This window comes from Euleptes europaea, chromosome 15 (genome assembly GCF_029931775.1).
Source record: "Euleptes europaea isolate rEulEur1 chromosome 15, rEulEur1.hap1, whole genome shotgun sequence".
In the NCBI taxonomy this organism is placed as follows: domain Eukaryota; kingdom Metazoa; phylum Chordata; class Lepidosauria; order Squamata; family Sphaerodactylidae; genus Euleptes; species Euleptes europaea.
In genome coordinates, this window is record NC_079326.1 from 45,851,143 (window position 1) to 45,876,007 (window position 24,865).

At 45.5% G+C, this 24,865-nt stretch overlaps 1 protein-coding gene across 1 annotated transcript in view; it reads left to right on the forward strand.

Annotated features, from left to right (window-relative positions):
• The first annotated feature begins 1,197 nt into the window (after positions 1-1,197).
• ZNF804A (zinc finger protein 804A) overlaps positions 1,198-24,865 on the forward strand; it is a 249,177-nt gene continuing 225,509 nt past the window's right edge. The window contains exon 1 of the mRNA XM_056861498.1: positions 1,198-1,308. Within this exon, the coding sequence (XP_056717476.1) occupies positions 1,198-1,308 (111 nt within the window). The remainder of the gene's footprint in view (positions 1,309-24,865) is intronic.

Sequence of the window (24,865 nt, forward strand, 5' to 3'; positions counted from 1 at the left end):
TGGACGCGGAGGTTCCGTTTAGTCTGGGCGGCCGACCCCAAGGCGCTGGCGGCGCCCCCCCCCCGCTCCCCCATCCGCCAGGGCAGCACCCCCTGATCCGGAGCGGATTCCCAACCCCCTCCTACAGCGAGGAATTGGCAGGATCGATTTTGGGGGGGGGGGAGAGAAAGAGAGAGAGAAGCCAGCAGCTGCGAATGTCACATGCTGAGAAAAGGGGATTCGCTGCAGCTGATGGGAAGGCTTCCCTCCGCCAACCAGTCAGGGAAAAACGCTCGCCTGCCTTACTATTTTTTTGGGGGTTGCTTCCCCCCCCCCTGCTCCTCTCTCCCTTTTACCTGGCCAGCAGCAGGAGCGGCGGCGGTACCCGGGGATGCCCTCTCCCCGCCTCCGCCCCTCGCCCCCTCCATCGGAGGGCTGGTGCCAAGAGTGAGGGTGGGTGGTGGTGGGGGGGGGGAGAGGCTCGGATGCTTTTTTAGGAGCGGGGAGGGGAGGGGCGGGGGAGAGGCGGCGTGCGGCAGATGCCCTCCTCCGACAGCTCCCGGGCTCAGCCCGGTGGCTCCCTGCCATTGGCTCCGTGCACCGGAGCGGCAAGGCGGCGCGCTATAACAGCCCCGCGCCGCTGACAGGCGGCCGCGCAGACGCCTCCCGCCCGGCCGCGGGGATGCCGGGGCTGCCGCGCCGCCGCCGGCGCCTCCCCCTGCCCCATCGGCGCTGAGCCTCCCCGAGCCAGGGACGGGCGGTCAGCGCCGGCCGCCTCCTGCCATCGCCCGGCTCGCCGCTCGCTTTGCGGCCAGGAGGCAGCCTTGGACCGCCGGGGTCGGGGAGAGCCGGCGGTCCACGCCTGGGGGGCTCCCCGGCCTCGCCTCGCCGCCTGGCCAGCCTCGGAGCCGCCTGCCGCCTGCAGCCCCCTGCCCGGTTGACCTGGCGTCCAAGGCTGCCGGAGCGTTCCGCCTGCCGCCTCCTACCCGGTTGACCTGGCGTCCAGAGGTGCCGCGTTCCACCTGCCGCCTGCCGCCCCCTGCCCGGTTGACCTGGCGTCCAGGGCTGCCGGAGCATTCCGCCTGCCGCCTCCTGCCCGGTTGACCTGGCGTCCAGGGGTGCCGCGTTCCACCTGCCGCCTGCCGCCCCCTGCCCGGTTGACCTGGCGTCCGGGGGGTGCCGGGAGAGGGCTGCCGCCGCCGCCCGGCCGCCTGCCCCATGGAGTGTTATTACATCGTCATCAGCTCGGCGCACCTCCGCAACGGGCACTTTCGCAACATCAAGGGGGTTTTCCGCGGGCCCCTCAGCAAGAACGGCAACAAAACTCTGGTAAGGGTCGCGTCGGGGTTCAGCACCCCCGGAGCCCTGGACAGCTCCCCGCGGGGCGCTCTAGCGCTGTTGCGTTTGTCCTGGCCCGGTGGTCGGACCTAGTCTGTGCAGTGGGGGAAGTGTTCGGGGATACTCGTTGGCCGTTCTCCTTGCCTTGTTTGCTAAGGTTACTTTTTGCCCATTTATTCATAGAAGGTTCTGCCTTGGACTTGCCACTCTTTAGATGCACTTTTCCCCCATCCATATTCTCCAAACTCAACAATAAGCCGCCATGAGAGTTTTGAGAATTCAGATGGGGAAAATGTGCATCTATAGAGTGACATGAGACGACAAGAGTCACTGGAAAAGACCGTCATGACAGGAAAAGTTGAGGGCAGCAGGAAAAGAGGAAGACCCAACAAGAGATGGATTGACTCCATAAAGGAAGCCACAGCCTTCAATTTGCAAGACCTGAGCAAGGCTGTCAAAGATAGGACGTTTTGGAGGACTTTCATTCATAGGGTCGCCATGAGTCGGAAGCGACTCGACCGCACTTAACACACACACACAGAGTGACAAATCCAATGCAAAACCTTCCATGAATAAATGGCCTCCTTGTCCAGGACTTTCAAGCGTGGTTGTTCTTTCAAGTGATTGCTCTCTCTCGGTTGGGTTCGGGGGAACCCTGTTTTGCCCTGTGGGGCGCAGAGGCTTGGCCGTCGATAGGAGCCCTGGCCGAGTTGAGTCCTGGACGGCAGAAGGGGCTCGACGTCTCTGGGCTCCTAACCTCTGGCAGGTTCTCCAGGTCGTGCCATTAACGCCAGCTTTTGCCCGTGTGAATCGGGGGCTCTCCTGAGAGTGGAAACAAAGATGGAAAGTGGCTCAGTAGTTTGAGGCGGTCTTTGGACCGGACGCTGGTTCCAGAATGATGACTGGAATTCAGAGCTCCCTCTTTGTTCCAAAGAATGGGACAGTTTAAGCTTGCTTTGCAACATGGGGGTGGTCAGAAAGAACGAAGGGTGAGGCTGAGCAATTTTTGTCCCTTGGGGCTCCTGACCAAATCAGTGTTGGATTGGGTTGGCAACACTTTATTTTCCTTTAGCTTTCTGTAGAGTAGGTGAACACATGCCTTGGTTTGTGATCGGATGGGCGTGTTTGCTGGGTTTTGCTGCTTGAAGTTTGTTTTGGTTGGAAGGCTCAAAATCCTTGGTTGAGAGAACTTCAGCTTTGTAGATGTCGCATGCCTGATAGAGAAAGGGAGACTACGGATGTTGAACCTTGTATGAGCTCAGCCAAAGATGTGGAGAGATGACCCCCCAAAAAGGTTCCATAGTACTGAGACGAGTTTTGAGAGTAACGTGAACAAAGGACATTGCTTTCTCGTCGCTTTCACTTCCTGAAACTTTTCCATATCAACAGGGGACTAGAATGTGTTCTTACGAGAGGGATGCCCTCTATTAGCAAAATATGTTGTCTGCCTAGCAGTTTTGCAGCTGATACATAGGCTGGACAAAGTTTGAGGCAAGCTGTACAATAATATTTACAAATGTACTAATCGGAAGGGGTTGGGTTTGGGAACACTGCTGGCACACACGTTATTTCAGCATGTTAACCTTTTCAGTACCCTCCTTGTACAGTATTACCCTATTCACCCTAACATTCATCAAACAGGACACACAGCCAAAACCCCATGGTAGGAATACAAACATGCACGTAGCTATGATAAAGGTCAGGGAACAAAACTTGTCAAACAACCACCTTAAGGAAACTGAGGCAAGAAGGACTTGTGGATTAAATACTTCTGCAACTTACCAACAGGTCTCAGACATTTGAACTGATATGGGTTCAGTTGGGCTTTGGTCTTAATTTCTCCAAGGCATTCATGACTATGGAAGGAAATTATTTGGATGGCCGGCGGTTCTCTGAATCTTCGGTGGTAAACATTATGGTCCCCAATACAGTTCCATGGAAGCGAGTCTCGCTGAGGTCAATGAAATGTATTTCCAAGAAAGCATGCTTTGGATTGCAACTTGTGAGGGGTTCAAAATGCCAGCTGGCAGATATTGAGCGTTCCGTGAGCCTGTACAGAGTTTCTTGCGGAGGGGACCCTGAATCGGGCGGAAAGGTGGAATAGAAATGTTTTACATAAATATTCTTTGCTCAGATAAAGGTGCCTTGCAGTGACATCCGAAGTAGAATTATACCCTTCTACGTCCGCTGAAAGTCAGGGAGCTCATAAGGGTATAACTCTGCTTAGCAGAGTGGAGGATTATTGCTTTATGTTGATATAGTTCTGGTTGTAGCTCTAACGTTCTTTTCTGTGAAATAATGACTGACATCTCTTCAGGCCATGCAGATTACATTATAAAGCATGGTTCTCTGTAAAGTTTCTTTGTTATGCTCCACTGCTACACATGAAAAAAAATCCACATCTGATTCAGTTCTGTTTGGAGGAAACCTTGATTTTTATAAGAATCTCTACTCGCTTTCCATTTCTCATTTAGAAGGGTAGAAAAATAACACACAACTCTAAGATACAGAAACTGTGCCATCCTAAAAAAAAGTTATGCCCTTCTAAGCCCGTTGACTTCAACGGACCTCGAAGGGTGCAACTCTGCTTAGGACGGGGCTGATAATATCTGTTGCCTTGAAGTTATTTTTAGTCAGTGGCAAAATTGGCCTTTGCCTCTGATCTGATTTGGCTTCTGTATTTTGGGCAAGTTTTTTTTTTTTAAGTTAATTTAATGAAAGTCCTCTGGCAGACTTCTTGAAAGGTAATATAAGAGAAATCTGCTATAATACAATGTAATGCTCTCCAGAATGAGATGCGTTTCTTTTAAAAGGAAATGGGAAATTATTTCACAGAGCCAGTCAACCTGGATGTAAATTACTTCTTAAAATAATTTCAAGTAGAAAAGTCTTTCAAGGGAGATTTGGGAGTTCTTCTGAGACATATACAATCTGTGTAATGTTTAGTGTCTTCCTGATAGGATAGATAGATTGCTGGGTTGTTGTTTTTTTAAACCCTCTTAAGCAGCCAAATGGATCAGCTTAATGAACAGGATTAAAACTAGGACGGTCACCTATTAAGGAAACCCTAGTCAAATAATGACATTATGTTGAATCCATTGATCAATTAAATTTGCATTAGTTTTCATATTACATAGTTCTGAAGAAATGTTTTTTGTTTTTTTTAGGTATGAAACTATTAGCAGAGGCGTTCCCTCTTGTGTAACAGGAAAGAAGGAATGCCTCTTCTGATGTGGCAGGCACCCTTTGTGATTTTTTTAAAATGAATGCTTGTATTAACAATCATTAAAATGTAAAATAAACTTTTTGTCCAATTAATTGGGCACACCTTTGAATCAATCTGAAGATGTTCACATGATTAAGCTAGGTGCTTAATCAGTGAAAGCTTGCTACCCTAGATAGCAAATGTCTCTTTCTTTTGCTCCTGAAGTTGTATTGTATATTTTGTCCTGGCACTTGAACCTCAAAGTTAGTGGCTGTCAGGAGTCAACCTGTCACGCCACTATCCTGCTTTTCTTTCCAGATGCACAGGATTATGCGTTTAGCTCCCTTTCCCCTCCATTTTAGCATCACAACAGCCCTGAGGGGTAGGCTAGACTGAGGCATAATAGCTAGTCCAAGGCAACTCAGTGGGCTTCCAGGCTGTGGGAATTTGAACCCAGGGTTTCCTAGTCTGGCAGCTATGCCACTTGTTCAGAATAAATGGTTGCTTCTTTGGAAAGGATGGTGTTTATCAAGTTCTGCCTTGATTTCACCCTGAAGAGTTAAGGGTGGCTCAGTGGCGGAGCATCTGCTTGGCATGCAGAAGGTCCCAGATTCAACACCCGGCATCTCCACTTCAAAGGACCAGGCAGTAGGTGATGCGAAAGACCTCTGCTTGAGACCCAGGAGAGCCACTGCCAGTTTTAGTTGATGATACTCACCTTGATGGAACAATGATCTGATTCAGCCTAAGGCAGCATTATGTGTACCATTCCACCAAAAAACAAAACAAAACAAAACAAATGCTTATGCAACAAAACAAAACCTGGCGAATGCAGAAATGAAGCTAGCTTGAGACATTTTTGGGTGATATGTGTAATCAGGTTTGGCAGATCTGTTCTGGTTTCCAATAAGTGGTTCGCAGAAATGAAAAAAAAAATCCCCTTAAAAAAAGTAGAAATAATAATTTAAAAGGAAAGACCTTATTTCTCCTCCTGGTGGAGTTTATCCTTACATAGCAGCAGTTTTTTCCTTTAGCCAAGAGGGGCCGCTGCTGAGCAGTTAATCCCCCTGCCTTCTGCTCCCTTCTTTATACTCTTAACTTGTTTTCCTGAGTGTTGCGTTCTTGAGAACAGGAGCTGTGTAGAATTGGCGCTGCTGGTGAGAAAGAAGTGGACTGGTGAGAACAGAAGCTAAAATCCCAGGACTCTGTGCTTTGCCCAAGTTTTTTTTTTTTTAAGTTAAGAAAGGAGAGAGTGCTTTCAATGCAACAGTCTGGAAACAAAGTCAGAAACACTCCATATATTTTACCTGAATCATGAAGAGGGTGGGTCATGTGCCAATCACAAAAGATTGGCAAGGGATGTATTTATTTAACTTCATTTACATCCTACCTTTCATCCCAGACATACACACTGACTGGGCCTAATCTACCTCGCAGGGTGGTTGTGAGGATCCAAAGCTGCTTACACCGTTCTCCCCTCCTCTGTTTTGTCCTCACACAACCACCCTGCAAGGTAGGTTAGGCCCATTCATTGTGTATGTCTGGCTCATGGCAAACCTGAGCTCTCCAAGATTCTAATCTGACACTCTAACAACTACACAACACTGGCTGTCAGGTAGGAGTATTTATACTGATGGAGCTGCTTAGCTGTGTAAAAAAGTGACTCTGTAAATTATAAATTAACCCCCTTGCTGCCCAAAGAAATTATCTTAAAATGGACTGATGATATGGAATGATGATAAATGTGCTCCAGGAGTCAGTAATGTTGAGAACTTCTGAGAGCCTGTGAAGGGGGGGAAGGAAGACCACTGTGCTCAAACTAATTAGAGTTTGTAGATTCACATTGCTATCTAATTCACATTGCTATCCTAACCCTTCAAAGCAAACTGACTTAGAATGTATGTTATAACTCGGCTCAGCATTGCACTGTTAGAGTGGGAGTTCCAAATATTTTCACCCTTCTCCCGCAGTTCCTCCCATGACCTCAGCTTGTCTTCCTTCCGAGCAAAACTGTGATTACACGTCAGCCTTACAATTTTCCCGTTCTAGTAAGAGACACAGAAAGGTTTAGTTGTGGAAAGAGGCAAACAGAACCTGCAGGGTAATGAAAAGGGGAGGGATCTGTGCAAGAGACAACTGTGAGAGCGGAAAATGGATTTGTACCAAGGAAATGACTAATAAGCACTCTAGTAAACAAGCGGTAGGGTGGGGAAGTAAAAAAGCTTGGAAATACTGCAAGTTGTGCAATTTCTTTTTGATTTTTGAAGGCATAGAAGGGGTAAGGTAATTAATACTCTCTTGGAGGAGGGGCTTTGCTTTGATTATGCTTGCATTTTCCGACCGTCAGAGGTTGCCTCGGTCTCCCCCGCATGTTTCTGCATGTTTTGCCCGTGTTTTCTGGATTCGTGTTTAGCCAGCATCCAGAAAATGTGTGGGAAATGCGCAGGAAGAGCGAGGCGACCTCTGATGGTCGGAAAATGCAAGCATAGTTAAAGCAAAGCCCCGAAGTAGTTGGCAGGGTGACCATGAGGAAACCGCCATGCGTCAATGGCCATAGCAAACTTTCCCTTCTTGAGAGTCCATTGTTGGACAATGTTTCATCTACTGCCTATGCAAGAAGTGTATGGACGAATGCTCCAACAATGTACACTTTTGGATGTATGGGAAAGGAATCCCCACAACCCTTGGCATGTAATCCGTTCAAGCATGATCCTAGCCTGATCTCTTCAAGCTGTTAGCAACTGGCATTTAGAGCCGTTGCAACCATTTAGAAGCAAAATAACTTTTCAGAGGTACTGAATACCTGACAGTCACATAGACCTATTTGCCGCTGATAGAAGAGCACCTCGGGCAACTGCTAAGGTTGGATTGAAGGAGCCGTTGTACATATTGCTTTTCAGTATCTGTTGGAGGTGGAAATGAAAACCTTATGGAGTGTCGGCATATGTTGTTGGCAGCACAGTAGGCAGCGTAATAAGGGAAGAGAATGTAGAAAGCTTCTGCGATTGCCTAGTTATTTCTTAGCTGTTAATGTTTTTCCCCAGGAATGATTTATTTGGCCTGATAGCAGCAACTTCAGCCTTCCGAAAAGACAAGTTGGAAGCTTGTCTTATGCCCGAATAAGTAAACTGATTAGAACTTTGCCGGCACAATCCCCTGCCCGGTCGCTCCAAGCACCTCATCTCAATGGGTTTATACCGAAGTCATTCTGTGTAGTACATCCGTTGCGGAGAAACCTTGGTCATTTATGCATAGGAGTTTTACCTGAGGTTCATTGCTCTCTGGACCCACACGTTCCTATTGGGAATCTATGCGTCAGCATAGCTCAAATCAAGCTCAAATCAAGTCCCCGCCTTTTTAAATTCTGCTTTGTAATTGGCTTACTTTGTAGAGCTTATTGTGAGAGAAAAGCTCCCCTCCAAAACCCAATTGCTGCATTAAAAAGCATTGAACCTTAGTGGTCATAACTGGAAAGGTTCATATTCAAGAGTTTTTGTACAGTTAATGCCTTTTGGTATGTTTACTTCCTTCTTTATCATACCTGTCTCCCAATAGCTGGCCTTTCTTGCTGAGGCTCAAAGCTGATATAGAAGTGTCCCCTGAGAATATAAGAATAATCCTTAAAATGTATATTTTTGTATAAATGGGAATGTGATATAGACAATATCTGTCATTGCATATTTTTGTGGGTGATGTTGCAGAATCTAAAGCAAGGGATTCTTGTACAGTTTTGAAAGAGGCTTATGAGCTGGGTAGGCACCACATGTCTTTGGGTATTGCACTACTATAGTATTCACTGTGGCTTCCTTTATAGAGTTAATCCATCCCTTGTTGGGTCTTCCTCTATTCCTGCTGCCTTCAACCTTTCCTAGCATGATTGCCTTTTCCAGTGACTCTTGTCTTCTCATACTGTGACCAAAATACAATAGCCTCAGTTTAGTCATTTTCGTTTCTAGGGTCAGTTCAAGCTTGATTTGATCTATTACCCACTGATTTGTTTCTTTGGCAGTCCACGGTATTCGTAACACTCTCCTCCAGCACCACATTTCAAAGGAATCTACTTTCTTCCTATCAGCTTTTTTCAATGTCCCACTTTCACACCCACACATAGTAATAGAGAGTACAATGGCATGAATTAACTTAATGTTGATGGCCAGTGACACATCCTTACACTTCAGAATCTTTTCTAGCTCCTTCATGGCTGCCCTTCCCAGTCTCAATCTCCTTCTGATTTCTTGGCTGCAGTCTCCCTTTTGGTTGTTGATGCAGTCTTTAACAATTTGCAAGATCTGAGCAAGGCTGTCAAAGATAGGACATTCTGGAGGACTTTGATTCATAGGGTTGCCATGAGAAGGAAGCGACTTGACGACACTTAACACACACCTTGCAGAATTTCCTGTCCGGGCAGGAAAACATAAGAAGTGGTTGATTACAATCGTACTTGGAATATGTCCGGATGAGTTCTAGTAAGGAGGTCATACTAAATGTTGTACTGTCTGTCTCACCAGAACTTTCTTGCTGTCAACACAATCATCTGCAAAGCTAATATCCAAGGCTACCTTCATTCATGGAATTTTGGCATTTCGTGATTCAATCTGCATTTCTGCAGCCTGGGAATTCTGCATGGGTCACTAGGCACCAGGTCTCCGGCTCAATGACGCAGCACCTTCTTGCGGGCAGAAGGCTCTGGGTTCGATCCCGGGAAACTCCATTGAAAAGGTCTTGGCAGCAGATCAGAAAGATGCTTCTCTGCCCAAGACCCTGTTGGTAGTTAGCAAATAATATAGTGCTAGATGAATGGGGGGTCGGAGTTGGTATAAGGCAGTTTCATGTGTTCACAATTTATAGCCCGGAGTTTCTCGTGGTCCACAGCCAAGACAAATCCACTTAAATCTGAACATGAACTAGAGGACAGCCCAGCTGAATCACCCAACTACTTCAGTGACAATGACTCCATCTCCTGTCCCAATAAAGCTGCTTTGTAGTGCTGTGTAAACAATAATGTATAATTTATTGTTTATACAGTTTTATAGAACCATCAGCAAATGGAGAATGTGAATTCTCACACTAAAAACCAAACGGGCAGAATGATAGCCTTTTTTTTTTTAAAGGAAAATGGTAAGGGAAAGCCAGAAGAAGAAGGAGAGTTGGTTTTTATACCCCCACTTTCTCTACCTTTAAAGGAGACTCAAACCGGCTTACAATTGCCTTCCCTACCTGTCCCCACACCAGACACCTTGTGCGGTAGGTGGGGCTGAGAGAGTTTGGACAGAACTGTGAGTAGCCCAAGGTAACCCAGCAGGTTCTATGTGTCGGAGTGGGGAATCAAACCCTGTTATCCAGATTAGAGTCCACCACTCTTAACCACTACATCGCACTGACTCTCCACAGTGGACACGTATGGGAAATTAAACAAGTCTTGTGATAATATTGTAAAACTGTTAAGGAAGGAACAATGAAGTGGAGGTAAAGACTCTGTGAACAATTGGTTCCACAAAATACCCATAATTCAGTAATTTCAAGATCCCTCGAAAGGATTGTCTTTCCCTATATATAAGTGTATGCCCACTGTGGCCCTCAAGTTATCACCTACTGGATGTTCTGCCACAATCGCTCCCACCCCTGAGGAGGTAAGTGGCAGACACAGTGCTCAGATGTTTGTAGCAGGCACTGCAGGGCCATTTTGTTTGCTAGGGCTTTTGACGAGGTGAAGGCTGCAGGCATTGGGGAGAGGAGGGTTTTATTGGATTATTGTAGGTTTTTTAAATTTGGCATGCTAAGCCCTGACATAGAGAGAGGCAGCGTGGTGTAGTGGTTAAGGTGTCAGACCAGAACCTGGGAAACCCAGGTTCAAATCCCCACTCGCGCCATGGAAGCTTGCTGGGTGACCTTGGGCCGGTCACACACTCTCAGCCTTGACCCTGGCTAGTATTTGGATGGGGGACCTCCAAGGAATACTAGGGCTGTGACACGAAGGCAGGCAATGGCAAACCATCTCAGAATGTCTCTTGACTTGAAAACTCTTCAGGGTCTGCATACATCAGCTATGATGTGATGGCAAAAAAAAAAAAAAAATAGCCCTGACCTGGCTTGCCCAGGCTACCCCACTCTCATCAGACCTGAGATGCTAAGCCAGGTTTGCTCTGGTTAATACTTGGGATGTGACACCACCAAGGAATACCAGGGTTGTTATGCAGAGGAAGTCACTGGCAAACCACCTCTGTTAGTCTCTTGCCTTGAAAACCCCACCGGGTAGCAATGCGTCAGCTGTGATTTGACCACCCTTTCTACCACTGTTCTAACAGCCACAAAATAGAGGTGGACTATAAATATTTACCAACTAGAGAGATGGTCTGATCCAGCTAGGCGTCAGACTCTATACTCATGCGTCACACAGTGGCACCGAAGGGCAGTTGATTCAGGACAGGCAAAATGAAGTCCTGCTTCATAATTCACTTGAAGCCCTCACTGCCACGGTATGCTTAACTGGTTTTAAAGGGGAGGGGGGCAGGCAGATCCCTGGTAGCTCCGTAGAACCTCCATGCTCAGAGACAGTGTACCTCTGGATTCAATGTGCTAGAGATCAGTGGTGGTGGAGGGCTGTTGCCTTCATACCCCATTTAAGGGTTTCCCAGAAACATCTAGTTGGCTTCTTTGTGGAAATAAATTGGTGGGTCTGATCCTGCAGCATATCTATGTACTTTATGCACTTGTTTTCTTATCTGGATCCATCCTGAATAGGCAGTTTCTCTCTCTGTTCTAACAGTTTGGTGGTACGCACAGAGCCCTTTGAAAAAGTTTACCCAATAGTTCACCTGTTTGGGAGGAGAGGGCAGAGAGAACACAGTTAAGCCCTTGATTATTTTCCCCTTGCTAGTATGCAGTCAGTAAGTGGCATATTAACATTTCCTGTGTGTCCTCAAGTCACAGCTGACTTATGGCGACCCCTGCAAGGGGCTTTCCAGGCAACTGAGAAGCAGAGGTGGTTTGCTTTGCCTTCCTCTGCCCAATCTTCCTTGGCGGTCTCCCATCCAAGTACTGACCCTGCTTAGCTTCCGTTCCGATATCTGACGAGTTCAGGGTATACCATGCTGCCTTTCCTTCCTAACATTCCCTAAAAAGTACCAAATATAGCTCCGGCTGTCCCACAGTTGGAAGTAGAGGAGGGGTTGAAGGGAGGCCGTGTGTGAAAAAGACAAATACGATGTGGAAATGTGAGCCTGTACAATTTTGACCATCATCATAGAACTGATTTGGTAAACTCTCAGACTTCCTTTGAAATGTGCTTTTGCGTCTATGCATTTTTGGTTTGTATTGATGTTGGACATTTTGAATGCTTTTGTTTACAGTTTGGGGAAGCTGACTTTCAGCTGAAATGCTCTGAGTTCTCCAGGAAATGTTTGGGAACAACTTGTTTAATGCATTCCAAAGGCACTGCAAAGTGGTTTTTTTTTTTTTTTAGATCTAATAACAATAATGGGGCACACTTCAAGGGTTCAATACATTTTGAATTTGTTATATTAGTAATCCTGGCAACAGGCGTGTCCAGTGGCACAACAGTGTAATAACTACTTTGTTGATGAGAGGAAGGGAACTGAAACCAATACAGCAGCTTGCCTGAAGTTGCTTAATGAGTTCTTAGCTGAGTTGGGATTTAAACCAGGATCTTCCCTGGACATATTATTAGCTGGTGGAAAGTGCCATCAAGCCGCAGCCAACTTATGGCAGCCCCGTAGGGTTTTCAAAGCAAGAGATGAACCGAGGTGGTTTTCCGTTGCCTGCCTCTACATTATTAGCGACTACATGACAAATACATGGCTTGTGCGTGTATGTGTGGTACACATGGCCTTTTTGGTGGTGGCAGCATTTGTAATCTGTGTCCTTCCACTTTGGGGTTTTTCGTAGAGCAGTGGGGTTAATTTGAGGTTTCATTGCTGGATAGGCTGGATTCAGATTTTGTTGCTCTGCAAATGTCTGTGTAGGGATCTGTTTTGTTTTGTCTCAGTTTGCTGTCCAGTTTTTATTTCTTCTATTGTAGAGCTAGCCAGCCATCTAGCCAGCCATCTAGCCAGCCAGCCAGCCAGTGTGGTGTAGTGGTTAAGAGCAGTGGTTTGGAGCAGTGGAGTCTGATCTGGAGAACAGGGTTTGATTCCCCACTCCTACTCATGAGCGGCGAACACTAATCTGGTGACCTGGGTTGGTTTCCCCACTCCTACACACGAAGCCAGCTGGGTGACCATGGGCTAGTCACAGCTCTCTTAGAGCTCTCTCAGCACCACCTACCTCCTAGGGTGTCTGTTTTGGGAAGGGAAGGTGATTATAAGCTGGTTTGAGTCTCCCTTAAGTGGTAGAGAAAGTTGGAAAAATCAACTCTTCTACTTCTTCTTCCTCCATCCATCCATCCATCCATCCATCCATCCATCCATCCTCTATTCATGACCTATGGAGACTGTCAAGCCACCGTGGCAGCCCTTTTGTGCCCCAAAGCATGTTATAAATGTTGTAGCTATGTATTTATTGGCGCTTTGACTTACCCTTCCCAAGGAGATCAGAGTGGTGATCTTCGTTCTTCCATTTTGTCCTTCTAGCAATCCTATGAGGCTGAACATGTTAAGCTCAAGGTTACCCAACCATGACAGATGGGGGATTTGAACCCAACTTTCCAGGTTCTTAATCTAATACACTATACCACTCTAGATCTGAATCTGAGTATCCTGATAAGCCTCTTTCACTTTTCCTCCGTAGTGGTTCCATTGTATATGCATGACAGCACATAGCTAACCCTTATATTAACAACAAGGGTCCACCTTTAAAAGAAGCAAACAAATCCAGCTCTAGCATATGTCCTGTTAATTCCCAGTATTGTTTACGCTTGTGACTTTTTTCTTGATTAAAAATAAATTCCTGGGAATTAACTTAGACATGGTTCTTCTGTTCCCACTTTGTCCATCTGTCCATATCCCATATTATGTTTTCTGACATTTAACAAAAGAGGAAGAAACCGGCATATTTCTTTTTGGTCTCCTCAAATTTAATTGGTGGCTAATTCTGTATTTCAAAGGCAGCCATGTGGGATTCTTCTGAAAAATGCTAAGCATCAAAAGGTCAACGTCGAATGGCTTTAGTGGCAGGCATCCCGTCGACAAAAAAGCGAATCTAATTTAGGATCACAGAAACTGGTAGAACATGTTCCAGAGCTTTAGAAATACAAGTTTCGATTTTGTTCCCTCCTTTCCATATTTCTCCTGTTCCCATCCCAATCTTGTGGCAAACTGTCAATGAAGCTGCAGGACAAATTGATCTGCGTCAAGTCTAGGAAATGGTAATAACGTCACATCCTGAAGTTTACTAGGCAGACTATGTTTACGGGGTGGTTTGCCATTGCCTTCCCCACTCATCTATACCTTTCCCTCAGCAAGCTGGGTACTCATTTTACTGACTTAGGAAGGATGGAAGGCTGAGTCAACCTTGAGCTGGCTGCCTGAAACTGTCTTCTGTCGGGATCGAACTCTCTTTGTGAGCAGAGCTTGGACTGCAGTATTGTGGTTTACCACTCTGTGCCACTGGGCTCTAGGAAATACTAGGGAAAATGGTCCTGTTTACGTGTTACCTAGAGTGCTGTTCACATTATAGTGAATGCATGGACATGTTGCATGAATGCCACTGTGTCTGTAAGAAAGAGCCAATGCATGTTCATGTTAAAAATAATGCTGGGGACCAATATCTAGATAAATGTGTGGTTTAAATCCCACATTGAGCTGAACATGCAATGTACTGTAAGAATTACTCAGTGCGTGTACCAAAAAAAAGTGTACACTGGATTAGCCATGTATTTGCTGTAACATGCTCAAAGGGCTCTTGGTTGGCTCTTTTGCTTCTGTCTCATGCCCTCCCACTGTACTCTATTATACATTTGTGTGTCCATTCTTTTCTTCACTTTTGTTGATGTCATACACATCCTGAAACGCTGGACACCGTATACAAAGTGTGAGCCATGCCCTAAGGCATATGGACTATTTTAACATAAAGCCACACAGAATAAAAGGCTTTTATATATATATATATATATATATATATATATATTACCTTGTACAATGTTTGTGTATATGTCAGGATGTATATTGTAAAATTGTGTATGTTTTTTTTAAAAAAACTTTTATTTTGTTTTATTTAAAGGATACAGGAAAAAAGGAATAGGGAAAGAATTAAACATTGGATAAATCCATCTGTGGATCAGAATAATAAAAGAAAAAAATTATAGCATAAACACAATAACTAATTTGTCCGTTAATTCAACAGACTATATTCTGGCATTCTAACATAACTTTGGATCTATGGCAAAGCATTTAGCTATTCATTCTACAGTGTAAATCAGCCTGTAAGTATATTTGGCAATGCATTCTTATTATTTCCATCAACCTCGGCCTCAAAAATTGTGTATGTTTGACCACTGAGGAAGGCCTGTAAAAGGCCGAAATGTGTCAGGTCAGAATCTGGTTATTTTATGTACTAACATCAACTGTTACGTGTTGGTAATATTTGTAACTATGTTTGTGCTTTTTTGGAAGCCTGTACTTTAGGCCCTGTGTTTTTAACTACAATTGTGCACAATATATAATAAAAATAGATTTATTGGTTGTTAGATTAGATAGTGTTTAGCTCAATCCCTTTGGTTTCCCCTGTGCTAAAGTCCTACATGACCACATAATCCATCATGGCCACATGGGTGGGAGCAATGTGAGAACAATCACGATGAGGCAACCATGCTTCCTCAGGAGATATGTATATGGGACATAAGCAGACAAACACAAGAGCCTGCAACAGATGTCACCTATAAAGGGCCAATTTGAGTTCAGAGGACTAACCGGTAAAGCAAGAGTTATCTCTAGTTCTGATGAGGCCAGTTCTGCAAGAGGAAAGACATCTGAATTCAAACCATGTTGGGTTTATTTCCTGAAATCGGAATAATTAACAGTGTTTGACCTAGGCTTTTCCATCTGTCCTTTCAGATATGAAATTTGGCTCCAAAATAACATTGAGATTTGGGTGCAAACGCAGATGTGAGATGTGCAGTCAACACAAAATGAGTCATTGCTTCAGTTGTCTTTGTTTGTTTGACTTTACCCATATGTCGAAGGCCCGAGAATTCGTCCAGTTGGTGGATACATCTCAAGTAATACACTGGATGTTGGGCATTCTCTGCGTGGACACTTTCATAACGCTTGGTACGTAGTAATAAAAGTGGAAGCATTGGGGTTAGGAGTGTTAGAATACAGGAGGAGCTCTGCTGGGTCAAATCAAAGGTCCATTTAGCCCAACATCGGGTTTCCAACAGTGGCTGGCCAGATGACTCCAGGAAGAATAGAATCATAGAATCATTGAGTTGGAAGGGACCACCAGGGTCATCAAGTCCAACCCCCTGCACAATGCAGTAAATTCACAACTACCTCCCCCCCACACCTAGTGACCAGAAGATGGCCAAGATGCCCTCCTTCTCATCATCTGCCTAAGTTCACAGAATCAGCACTGCTGACAGATGGCCATCTAACCTCTTCTTAAAAACCTCCAGGGAAGGAGAGCTTACTACCTCCCGAGGAAGCCTGTTCCACTGAGGAATCACTTTAACTGTTAGAAAATTCTTCCTAATGTCTAGACGGAAACTCTTTTGATTTAATTTCAACCCGTTGGTTCTGGTCCGACCTTCTTGGGCAACAGAAAACAACTCAGCACCATCCTCAATATGACAGCCCCTCAAGTACTTGAACATGGTTATCATATCCCCTCTCAGTCTTCTCCTCAAGTAGGGCAGGACAGCAGTCGCTGTCTGCTGCTGTTGCCTCCCAAAATGACTTCCTGACTCTGAATATGGTGATTCCCTTTAACCATCATGGCTGATAGCCACTGGTAGAACTATCCTCCATGATTTTGTCTAATCTCCTTTGAGAGTCATCTGAACGGTCCGTTCCAAACCTTGTGGCAGCAAATTCCATCAACCAATGATGCACCATGTGCAGGACTACTCTCTTTTGTCTGGCCTTGAGACATAGGGGGGTGGGCAATCAATGACTCATGTGCTGCCACCCCTTCTTCTACCACCCCTCTAAAGTCAGGAAGACAGAAACATTGGAAAAGACCGAGGGGGGGATGTGGGTAGATTGGGTAGAGCCCATAAGCTACATTCTAAAAAAGAAAGGCCTGTATTCACAAAAAAAAATAAAAAAATTATAGCTAGGAACCAAATATATTCAGCTCTGACTGAAGGACATCAACCAGAGAGTAAGGACATCAACCAGAAAAGTCACATCTGCAGGCCAGACCCAGCCAGGTGAGATTCTTTGGCTACTTTGGTAGCTTCCATGGTTGGGATTAGGAACTCAGGAATATCTAGGGTTGCCAGCCTCCACGTACTAACTGGCAATCTCCTGTTATTACAGCTGCTGGTCTCCAGCCGATAGAGATCAGTTCACCTGTAGAAAATGGCCACTTTGGCAATTGTTCTCTAGGACATTGAAGTCCCTCCCCTCCCCAAATCTGCCCTCCTCAGGCTCGACCCCAAAACCTCCCCCCCCCCCGGTGGCAAAGAGGGACCTGGCAACGTTAGGAATATCCCTTTCCTCCACCTGAAACAGTTTGCCTTTTTGCAAGCCTCTTTATTGGACAAAAATGTTTCATTGTTTGACTAAGGCCCCCCCCCCAATTACCTGTGGGTCTTGCTTCATGTGAAATGTGGGTTCTGAATGACCCGTACCCTCTCAGCCTACTGGAACAAAACATTTCTCAAGTAGAGGGGGGATATTTGCATCTTAGCACCCGTAAGAAGACAAAGAACAAGGGGTGAGCACCGTTGTGGGTTGGATCACATTATGTTTTTTAAGGATGCTGAACGACTTAGTGACCGTGGTGTCATGTGGACTATGATGCTGTCAGAGGGGCCTCTGGGAACTCTAGGACTGGGGCGTATATTCCATTTTCAGCCGTTCTCAACTTTCATGCACTCATTTCTTAGTAACCAATTCCATCTCTTCAGAGGTCAGATCTAACTAATCTAAACTCGTAATTCAGAAGCCTGAACCCTGGAGGATTTCTCAGAAGGTTTTTAATCTCAGGACGGGTTGACAACCTATATATGAAGGGATACCTGTCTGGGTAGATAAATCAGTAGCTGGGAGTTACAAGCAGGTTGATTTGTGGCGCCTCCACACCAATGTCCTTCAGGATTGCTACCAGTATTTGAAGGGATTTACTGTTGTTGCCCACATGATTAACACTTCAGCAGGTGGGACTGACCTTTAAATATGATCTTTTGCAAAGAAATAGTGACAGAATAAGGTCTGTTAATTTATGTTCATTTCTGCCAGACCCTCAGGCCAGTTTTGCAGGCCATAATATGTATGAGGTGATTTTTGCAGGGCTCTCTCGGTTTGGATTGCTTGTTTGTTTGTTGGCCAGCTGCAAACAGCACCATCAAAACAGTCAGAAAACTTTTTTCTTCGCGTTCACAAATGCTTTGCACGCATGCATTCTCAGTGTTGCAATTCAGTTTTGAGCATAGGCTGATCCGGCGTTGAAGAAGAAGAAGAGTTGGTTTTTATGTGCCGACTTTTTCTACCACTTAAGGGAGACTCAAAATCACAAAATCACACAAGGTTGGAAGAGACCACAAGGGGCATCCAGTCCAACCTCCTGCCATGCAAGATCCCACAATCAAAGTGCTCCCGACAGATGGCCATCTAACATCTGCTTGAAGACCTCCAAAGAGTTAAACCAGTTTACAATCACCTTCCCTTCCCCTCCCCACAACAGACACCCTGTGAGGTAGGTGGGGCTGAGAGAACTCTAAGAGAGCTGTGACCTGTCCAAGGTCACCCAGCTGGCTTCGTGTGGAGGAGCGGGGAAACAAATCCAGTTCACCAGATTAGCCTCCGCCGCTCCTGTGGAGGAGTGGGGAATCAAACCCAGTTCTCCAGATCAGACTCCACCGCTCCAAACCACCACTCTTAACCACTGCACCATGCTGGCTCTCACACCACAGTTGAGCAAGGGCTTGGACTAGATGGCCTGTAGGGCCCCTTCCAACTCTCTGATTCTATGCGCCACCACAAGGCATGCACAGGTGCAGAAACTGGATGGAGCTGATTTTTTTTCAAGGGTGCATGATGTGCCTCTAATGCTTTTTACGGGCATGTGCCAGCAGCAGCTCCTCAGCCAGCTTCCATGCTGAATGCTGCAGCTGTGCAGGTACAGAACTAACAGTGGGGCACCAGTGAGGGCAATTACAAGGACAGTGAGGCCAAATAAGAAAAAATTGTGTTGAGAAGCATCATTTTTTGCGGGGGGGGGGGGGAGAGACACACAACACCGGCCCAACACTACCATCCATGTGTGGAATACTGACTTTCTAGCATTCCTCTCTGTCATCATAAGAATGTAAGAAAAGGCCTGCTGGATCAGACCAAGGCCCATCAAGTCCTGCAGTCTGTTCATACAATGGCCTGCCAGGTGCCTCCAGGATGTCCACAAACAGGACTACTGTAGCAGCATCCTGCCTGTGTTCCACAGCACCTAAGATAATAGGCATGCAACCCTTTTTGAACCCTGGAAATATCATTCACGGGGTCCCCGGACCTGCATGTTGGAATAGCTGCATAAGTAGGAGGGCTGTAGTATGGCACGAGGTGAAGCTGCTGCTTCTACTGACATGAGCAGAGCTTCATGCTTTCCCCCCCTGCAGCCTCCTGATTCGCACATCTATTCTTCTGTGACCCCAGGAATAGGGTTGCCAGCTCTGGGCTGGAAAATAACTGGAGATTTTGGGGGTGAAGTCAGAGGAGGGCGGGGTTTGGAGAGGAGAGGGACTTTAATGCCATTGACTCCAATTGCCAAAGTGGCCATGTTCTCTAGGGGAACTGATTTTTATCACCTGGACATCAGTTGTAATAGTGAGAGATCTCCAGCTACCATTTGGAGGTTGGCAACCCTACCCAGGAATTATGTTTCCAAGGTTCAGAAAGGGCTGCAGTAACAGAAAGGAAAACTCCACATACCTTCTGTTTGTAGATGGCATTGTACGGGCCACCACAAATGATTCACTGAAGTTTTTTAATGATAACTTCTCAAACAATGGTGAATATATTAATTTTCAAGTGGGTATTAGAATTAGCTCCTGACCTGGATGGCCCAGGCTAGCCTGACCTCGTCATGTCTCAGAAGCTAAGGAGGGTCATCCCTGATTAGTATTTGGATGGGAGACCATCAAGAAAGTCCAGGGTTGTGATTCAGAGGAAAATGACCTCTGAGCGTCTCCTGCCTTGAAAACCAGCTGTGACTTGATGGCAAAATGGGCAAAACTAATGCAGTTAGAGTGTATTTGGTCCAATGGTAATAATAACCTTTCTTGGAACGATTGTGTTCAAAGATATATTATTAATAGCTATGCTATCAGATACCACTTATGGAAGCTTTAAAATGAAAGGCACGGCAGGTAGGTTGCTGGAGACCATGCTCTCCCCCTCACAATGTTAGATCCCCCTATTGAAAAAAAACAATAAATGACTTTGCGTAGGTACTGCTGAATCGTTCCTATCTTAACACATCTGCTTGGAATTCTGGATTTAAAAAAAAACTGTAATGCCAAAACATGTTTACCAGACTTTGGGCTCCTTAAATACAAAGCTTCAAATGTCATACAATTAATTTGCCATAGCCAGTGATGAGCTGTTCATACTTGGAAATACCATGTTTGTATTTACTTCCCTTTAGGATGCAGGGCTTAATTGAGGAGTGTGCGATCAAGCCAAATGCGGCACACTAGCCATATATGGCATCCTGCCAGCAACACAATAAGCCTTCTGTTTGTGTTATGCCGGGGATTGCCAAATCAGGGGGGTTGTCAAGCTGCCTGGCCGCAATATACGGCTTGGGGCCACCATTTGGCTTGGTGGGTTATGGGTTTTGCAGGCCTGGCTTAACTCAAGGGTGGGTGGCCTTTAGAAGCAATGGCCATACTAGCAATGTGATGTAAGGGTACAGAAAAGGTGTTAACTTGATCAATATTAAACACTATAGCCTTGCATGTCTCGATTGTATCAGGTCATTTTGAGCATGTTGAACTCAGTGGTAGAGCATCTGCTTGGCATGCAGAAGGTCCCAGATTCAATCCCCGGCATCTCCAATTAAAGGGACTAGGCAAGTAGGTGATGAGAAAGACCTCTGCCTGAGACCCTGGAGAGCCGCTGCTGGTCTGAGTAGACAATGATGACTTTGATGGACCAAGGGTCTAATTCAGTATAAGGCAGTTACATGTGTTCATGTGTACATGAAGCTGCCTTATACTCAGATGGATCCTGCGGAACATCTCCAGTGATGACAGATTTCTATCAGTGGAGAAGACCTCCTTCCCCTTCCTGCTGCATCCCACAATTCTGTTCCAGAGGAGGGGGCAGGGAGCTCCCAGAGGCTGCGTGAGGGGGCAGTTGGAGGTCTGCAATGGGAGGTGCCAGTCAGCAAAAATTGGCTCCCTTTTTATCAGGGATCCTGGATCTAAACCACTAAGCCAGATCATTGGTCTATCAAAGTTCGTACTGCATATTCTGACTTTCAGTGGCCCATTCTCTGGGGTCTATGGACAGAGGTTTTTCACATCACCTACTACCTGATACTTTTAACTGGAGATGATGGGAATTGAAGAAGAAGAGTTGGTTTTTATACCCTTATTTTCTCTACCTTTTTGAGGAGACTCAAACCGGCTTACAATCGCCTTCCCTTCCTCTCCTCACAACAGACACCTTGTGAGGTAGGTGGGGCTGAGAGAGTTCGGAGAGAATGGTGACTAGCCCAAGATCAACCAGCAGGCTTCATGTGTAGGAGTGGGGAATCAAACCCAGTTCTCCAGATTAGAGTCCACTGCCCCTAACCACTACACCATGCTGGGCATGCAAAGAAGATACTTCACCACTGAAGGTGGGACCTTGGGAATGCAAAGAAGATACTTCACCATTGAAGGTGGGACCTTGGGCATTGAAAGCAGATACTTCATCATTGAAGGTGGGACCTTGGGCATGCCAAGCAGATGCACTACCACTGAGCTGTGGCTCCTCCTCAAAATTGATGCCTTACACGAACAAGAGAAGGTTGTTCTTTGGATGCTTATAATTTAATTGGTGGCACATCAGTTTTGGAATGTATGAAGATGTATTTATTTTTCTCTTGATTTTCATACATGATATTTGACCATACCAGCTTTTATGCTTTATCCACCCAGTTCCCAAAACCCTTGGTATAGATTTTAGGAGGTTAAGAGAAGAACATAAGAAGAGCCTGTTGGATTAGACTACTTGGTCCATGTAGTCCAGAATCCTGTTTCACAAAGTGGTCAAAGCTGTTGCCCTGGAGGGCAAACAGGACCTAGAGGCTAAGGCCCTCCCCTGCTGCTGCTTCCCAGCTCTGGTTTGCCACGTCTGGATATTGGAAGCTCCCTTCACTCAACATGGATATTAGCCAATGATGGAACACACCTCCATTCATCTGTCTAACCCCCCCTTGCTTGCAAGACCCAGACAATGGTTGAGAAGACTACAATGGTTCCAGCCATTTTTTCTTTAGCAAATCTAATTGTTTGTTGATGGATCTCCATTTTAACAGCAACATTTTTATCAGATTTTGTTAATATGGCCTTGGAAAAGGACAACAGCTGTTTCAATCAAGGTGTGGAGAAACCAGAGGATAAACATGAACTTTTGCCTCGAACCAGAGATGTCATGACATTTCAGTAACTGCCTAGAATCATAGAGTTGGAAAGGACCACCAGGGTAATCTAGTCCAACCCCCTGCACAATGCAGGAAATTCACAACTACCTCCCCCCACACTGACAGTGACCACACCCTACGTGGCTCCACGCCCTACTTGGCGGACACTTCTATTCAATAATAAAAACCATTTATCTCATAGAGAGTAGCTTACTTTCCAGGAATCGTCAATATTATGTTGAACGTGACAACTTATTTTTCTTGGACAGTCACAGGAATATAATGAATTGGAGTATTGGTCCAGCTTAGCCAGTTTTATCTGTTCTGTCTGGGAGTAGCTCTAAACTGTCCTGGACAAAGTAGTTTCCTGCTACTTGTTTGAACAATTTCTTTAAAATTATATGCATCCCAGTTTTTGCAAATGAATTTGCTCAAAATGATGAAATCCTTGAGGTCTTATCAGTGGAAATGCCTGAGGGAACTGACTCTTTTTGCATATGCTGTACTACGAAGCACGTGTCCTCTGCACACAGTCACTGTCCTGTGTATTCAGACAGCCGCAAGCAGTTACAGAATGCAGCAGTTATGTGCAAGCATTAGTGGGAACCTGGATATACACAGCTACAGTGAACACATGAAGCTGCCTTATAGTGAATCAGACCCTTGGTCCATCAAAGCCAGTATTGTCTACTCAGACCGGCAGCGGCTCTCCAGGGTCTCAGACAGGGGTCTGTGGGACTCCTCTCAGAGGAGGGGCTGTGGCTCAGTGGTAGAGCATCTGCTTGGCAAGGAGAAGGTCCCAGGTTCAATCCCTGGCATCTCCAGTTAAAGGGACTAGGCAGGTAGGTGATGTGAAAGGCCTCCACCTGAGACCCCGGAGAGCCGCTGCTGGTCTGAGTAGACAATACTGTCTTTGATGGACCGAGGGTCCTATTCAGTATAAGGCAGCCACATGTGTGTTCATGTGTCTTTCACATCACCTACTTGCCTAGTCCCTTTAACTGGAGATGCTGGGGATTGAACCTGGGACCTTCTGCATGCCAAGCAGATGCTCTACCACTGAGCCACAGCCCCTCCACAGTGCAGTGATACTGTGCTTATGACAGATGGAAAGAGGGCTACTTCCATGTTGTGCTGTTCTGGCAAAGTTGCAAACCCATCAGATGCTGAACAAATGAGGTCTAGAGGTGATTGTGGCACAAAGCCAGCAGAAGGTAGTGGGTAGCCAGACAGCAGGTAATTAAGGCTGGGTCAGGCAGTCAGGACCCGGGACAGCTCCCATGTCCAATGGAAATAGCTTCAACAGAGCTCCTCTGCAGCAGAAGGACGTCTCTGGGATGTGACACGTGAACAGTTCTGTTGATCACAGTGCTTTCCCATGCAGCTATAGGAAGATGGGTCATGATCGGTCACATCTTATGGCCCCTGTATATTGGTTGGTTGCTTCAAATGGAATGTTTCAGAACGATATATTTACCGTTGCAAAGTTATTGTACAAAGCAAATGGAAATTGCCGAAGTCGCATGAACACTGGTGGGATCTCATCAAACAGTTAACTTCAGTACAGAGCACATACACCTAACTTTGGATACTATTGGAGTTCTGTCCAATAGTAATTACATATTTTTCTATCATTATCATCTGTTTCCAAGGCAATGCTGGTATTTGTTTTCATGAGGACTAGAAACATACGGTACTCAGGAAGTTCAGATACTCATGATTATCCCTTGTCAGTGTTGCAGCGGCTTAATTAAACGTCTGATTTAATTGCACGCCTGTGCACACCCACACACAGATGTGCATGCACAAAATGCCATTTTTAAAAACAACAACAACAGTGTGCTTGTTTTTAATTCCTGGCTGGTTTGTTTTGTATTGCCTCTATATTTCTGAGATTTTTGAAAATGTGTTAACGGGTCTGTTCATAATTTTAGAAAACAACTGTAACCCGCTGACTTCAATGGCCTAGCTGTGTTTTTTATTAAATCTGATGAGGTTAGCATCTATGGATGCATTCTGCAAATGCCATCTGTCACTCAGACTGTTGCCAGCTCATTCTGCGGCTGCATTTTTGTCAATTTCCCTGTTTTTCTTGACCAGCGCAATGACGATGGGAAGATCTATTCGTACAAATAATAAAAATACTAATACTGCAAATACTAGCCATTAAGGGTGTGCAAAAATTAATAGATGCTTTTAAAGGCAATTTTCGCGAAGGATTTCTCAGCTGCGATAATGGCCATTTTAAATTATGCAAATGATGGGAATGTGTTGTGTTTTTGACAGCGCGTTCCTAATGCATAACTAACTTTTTATGTATGTACAGTTCCTAGTAGACTTTGGGTGCCTTTACAAATAGTAACAATGAATTACACAATTAATGAAAGCAATAAATTATCTTGAACAAAATAAAATGCACCTCAGACTAGAACCAGGATCAAGCATCCATTCAGAATGGGTTCTTGGTTGTCTTTTTTCCTGCCAGAATTCCACTTTGGTAATTCTTGCTTCCCAAAACAGATACTATTCTTTATCTTCCCTTGAGTTTATCTGTCTGCAAGCCCCGAGCATGTATGTCTGGTGGCTATTACCATCTGC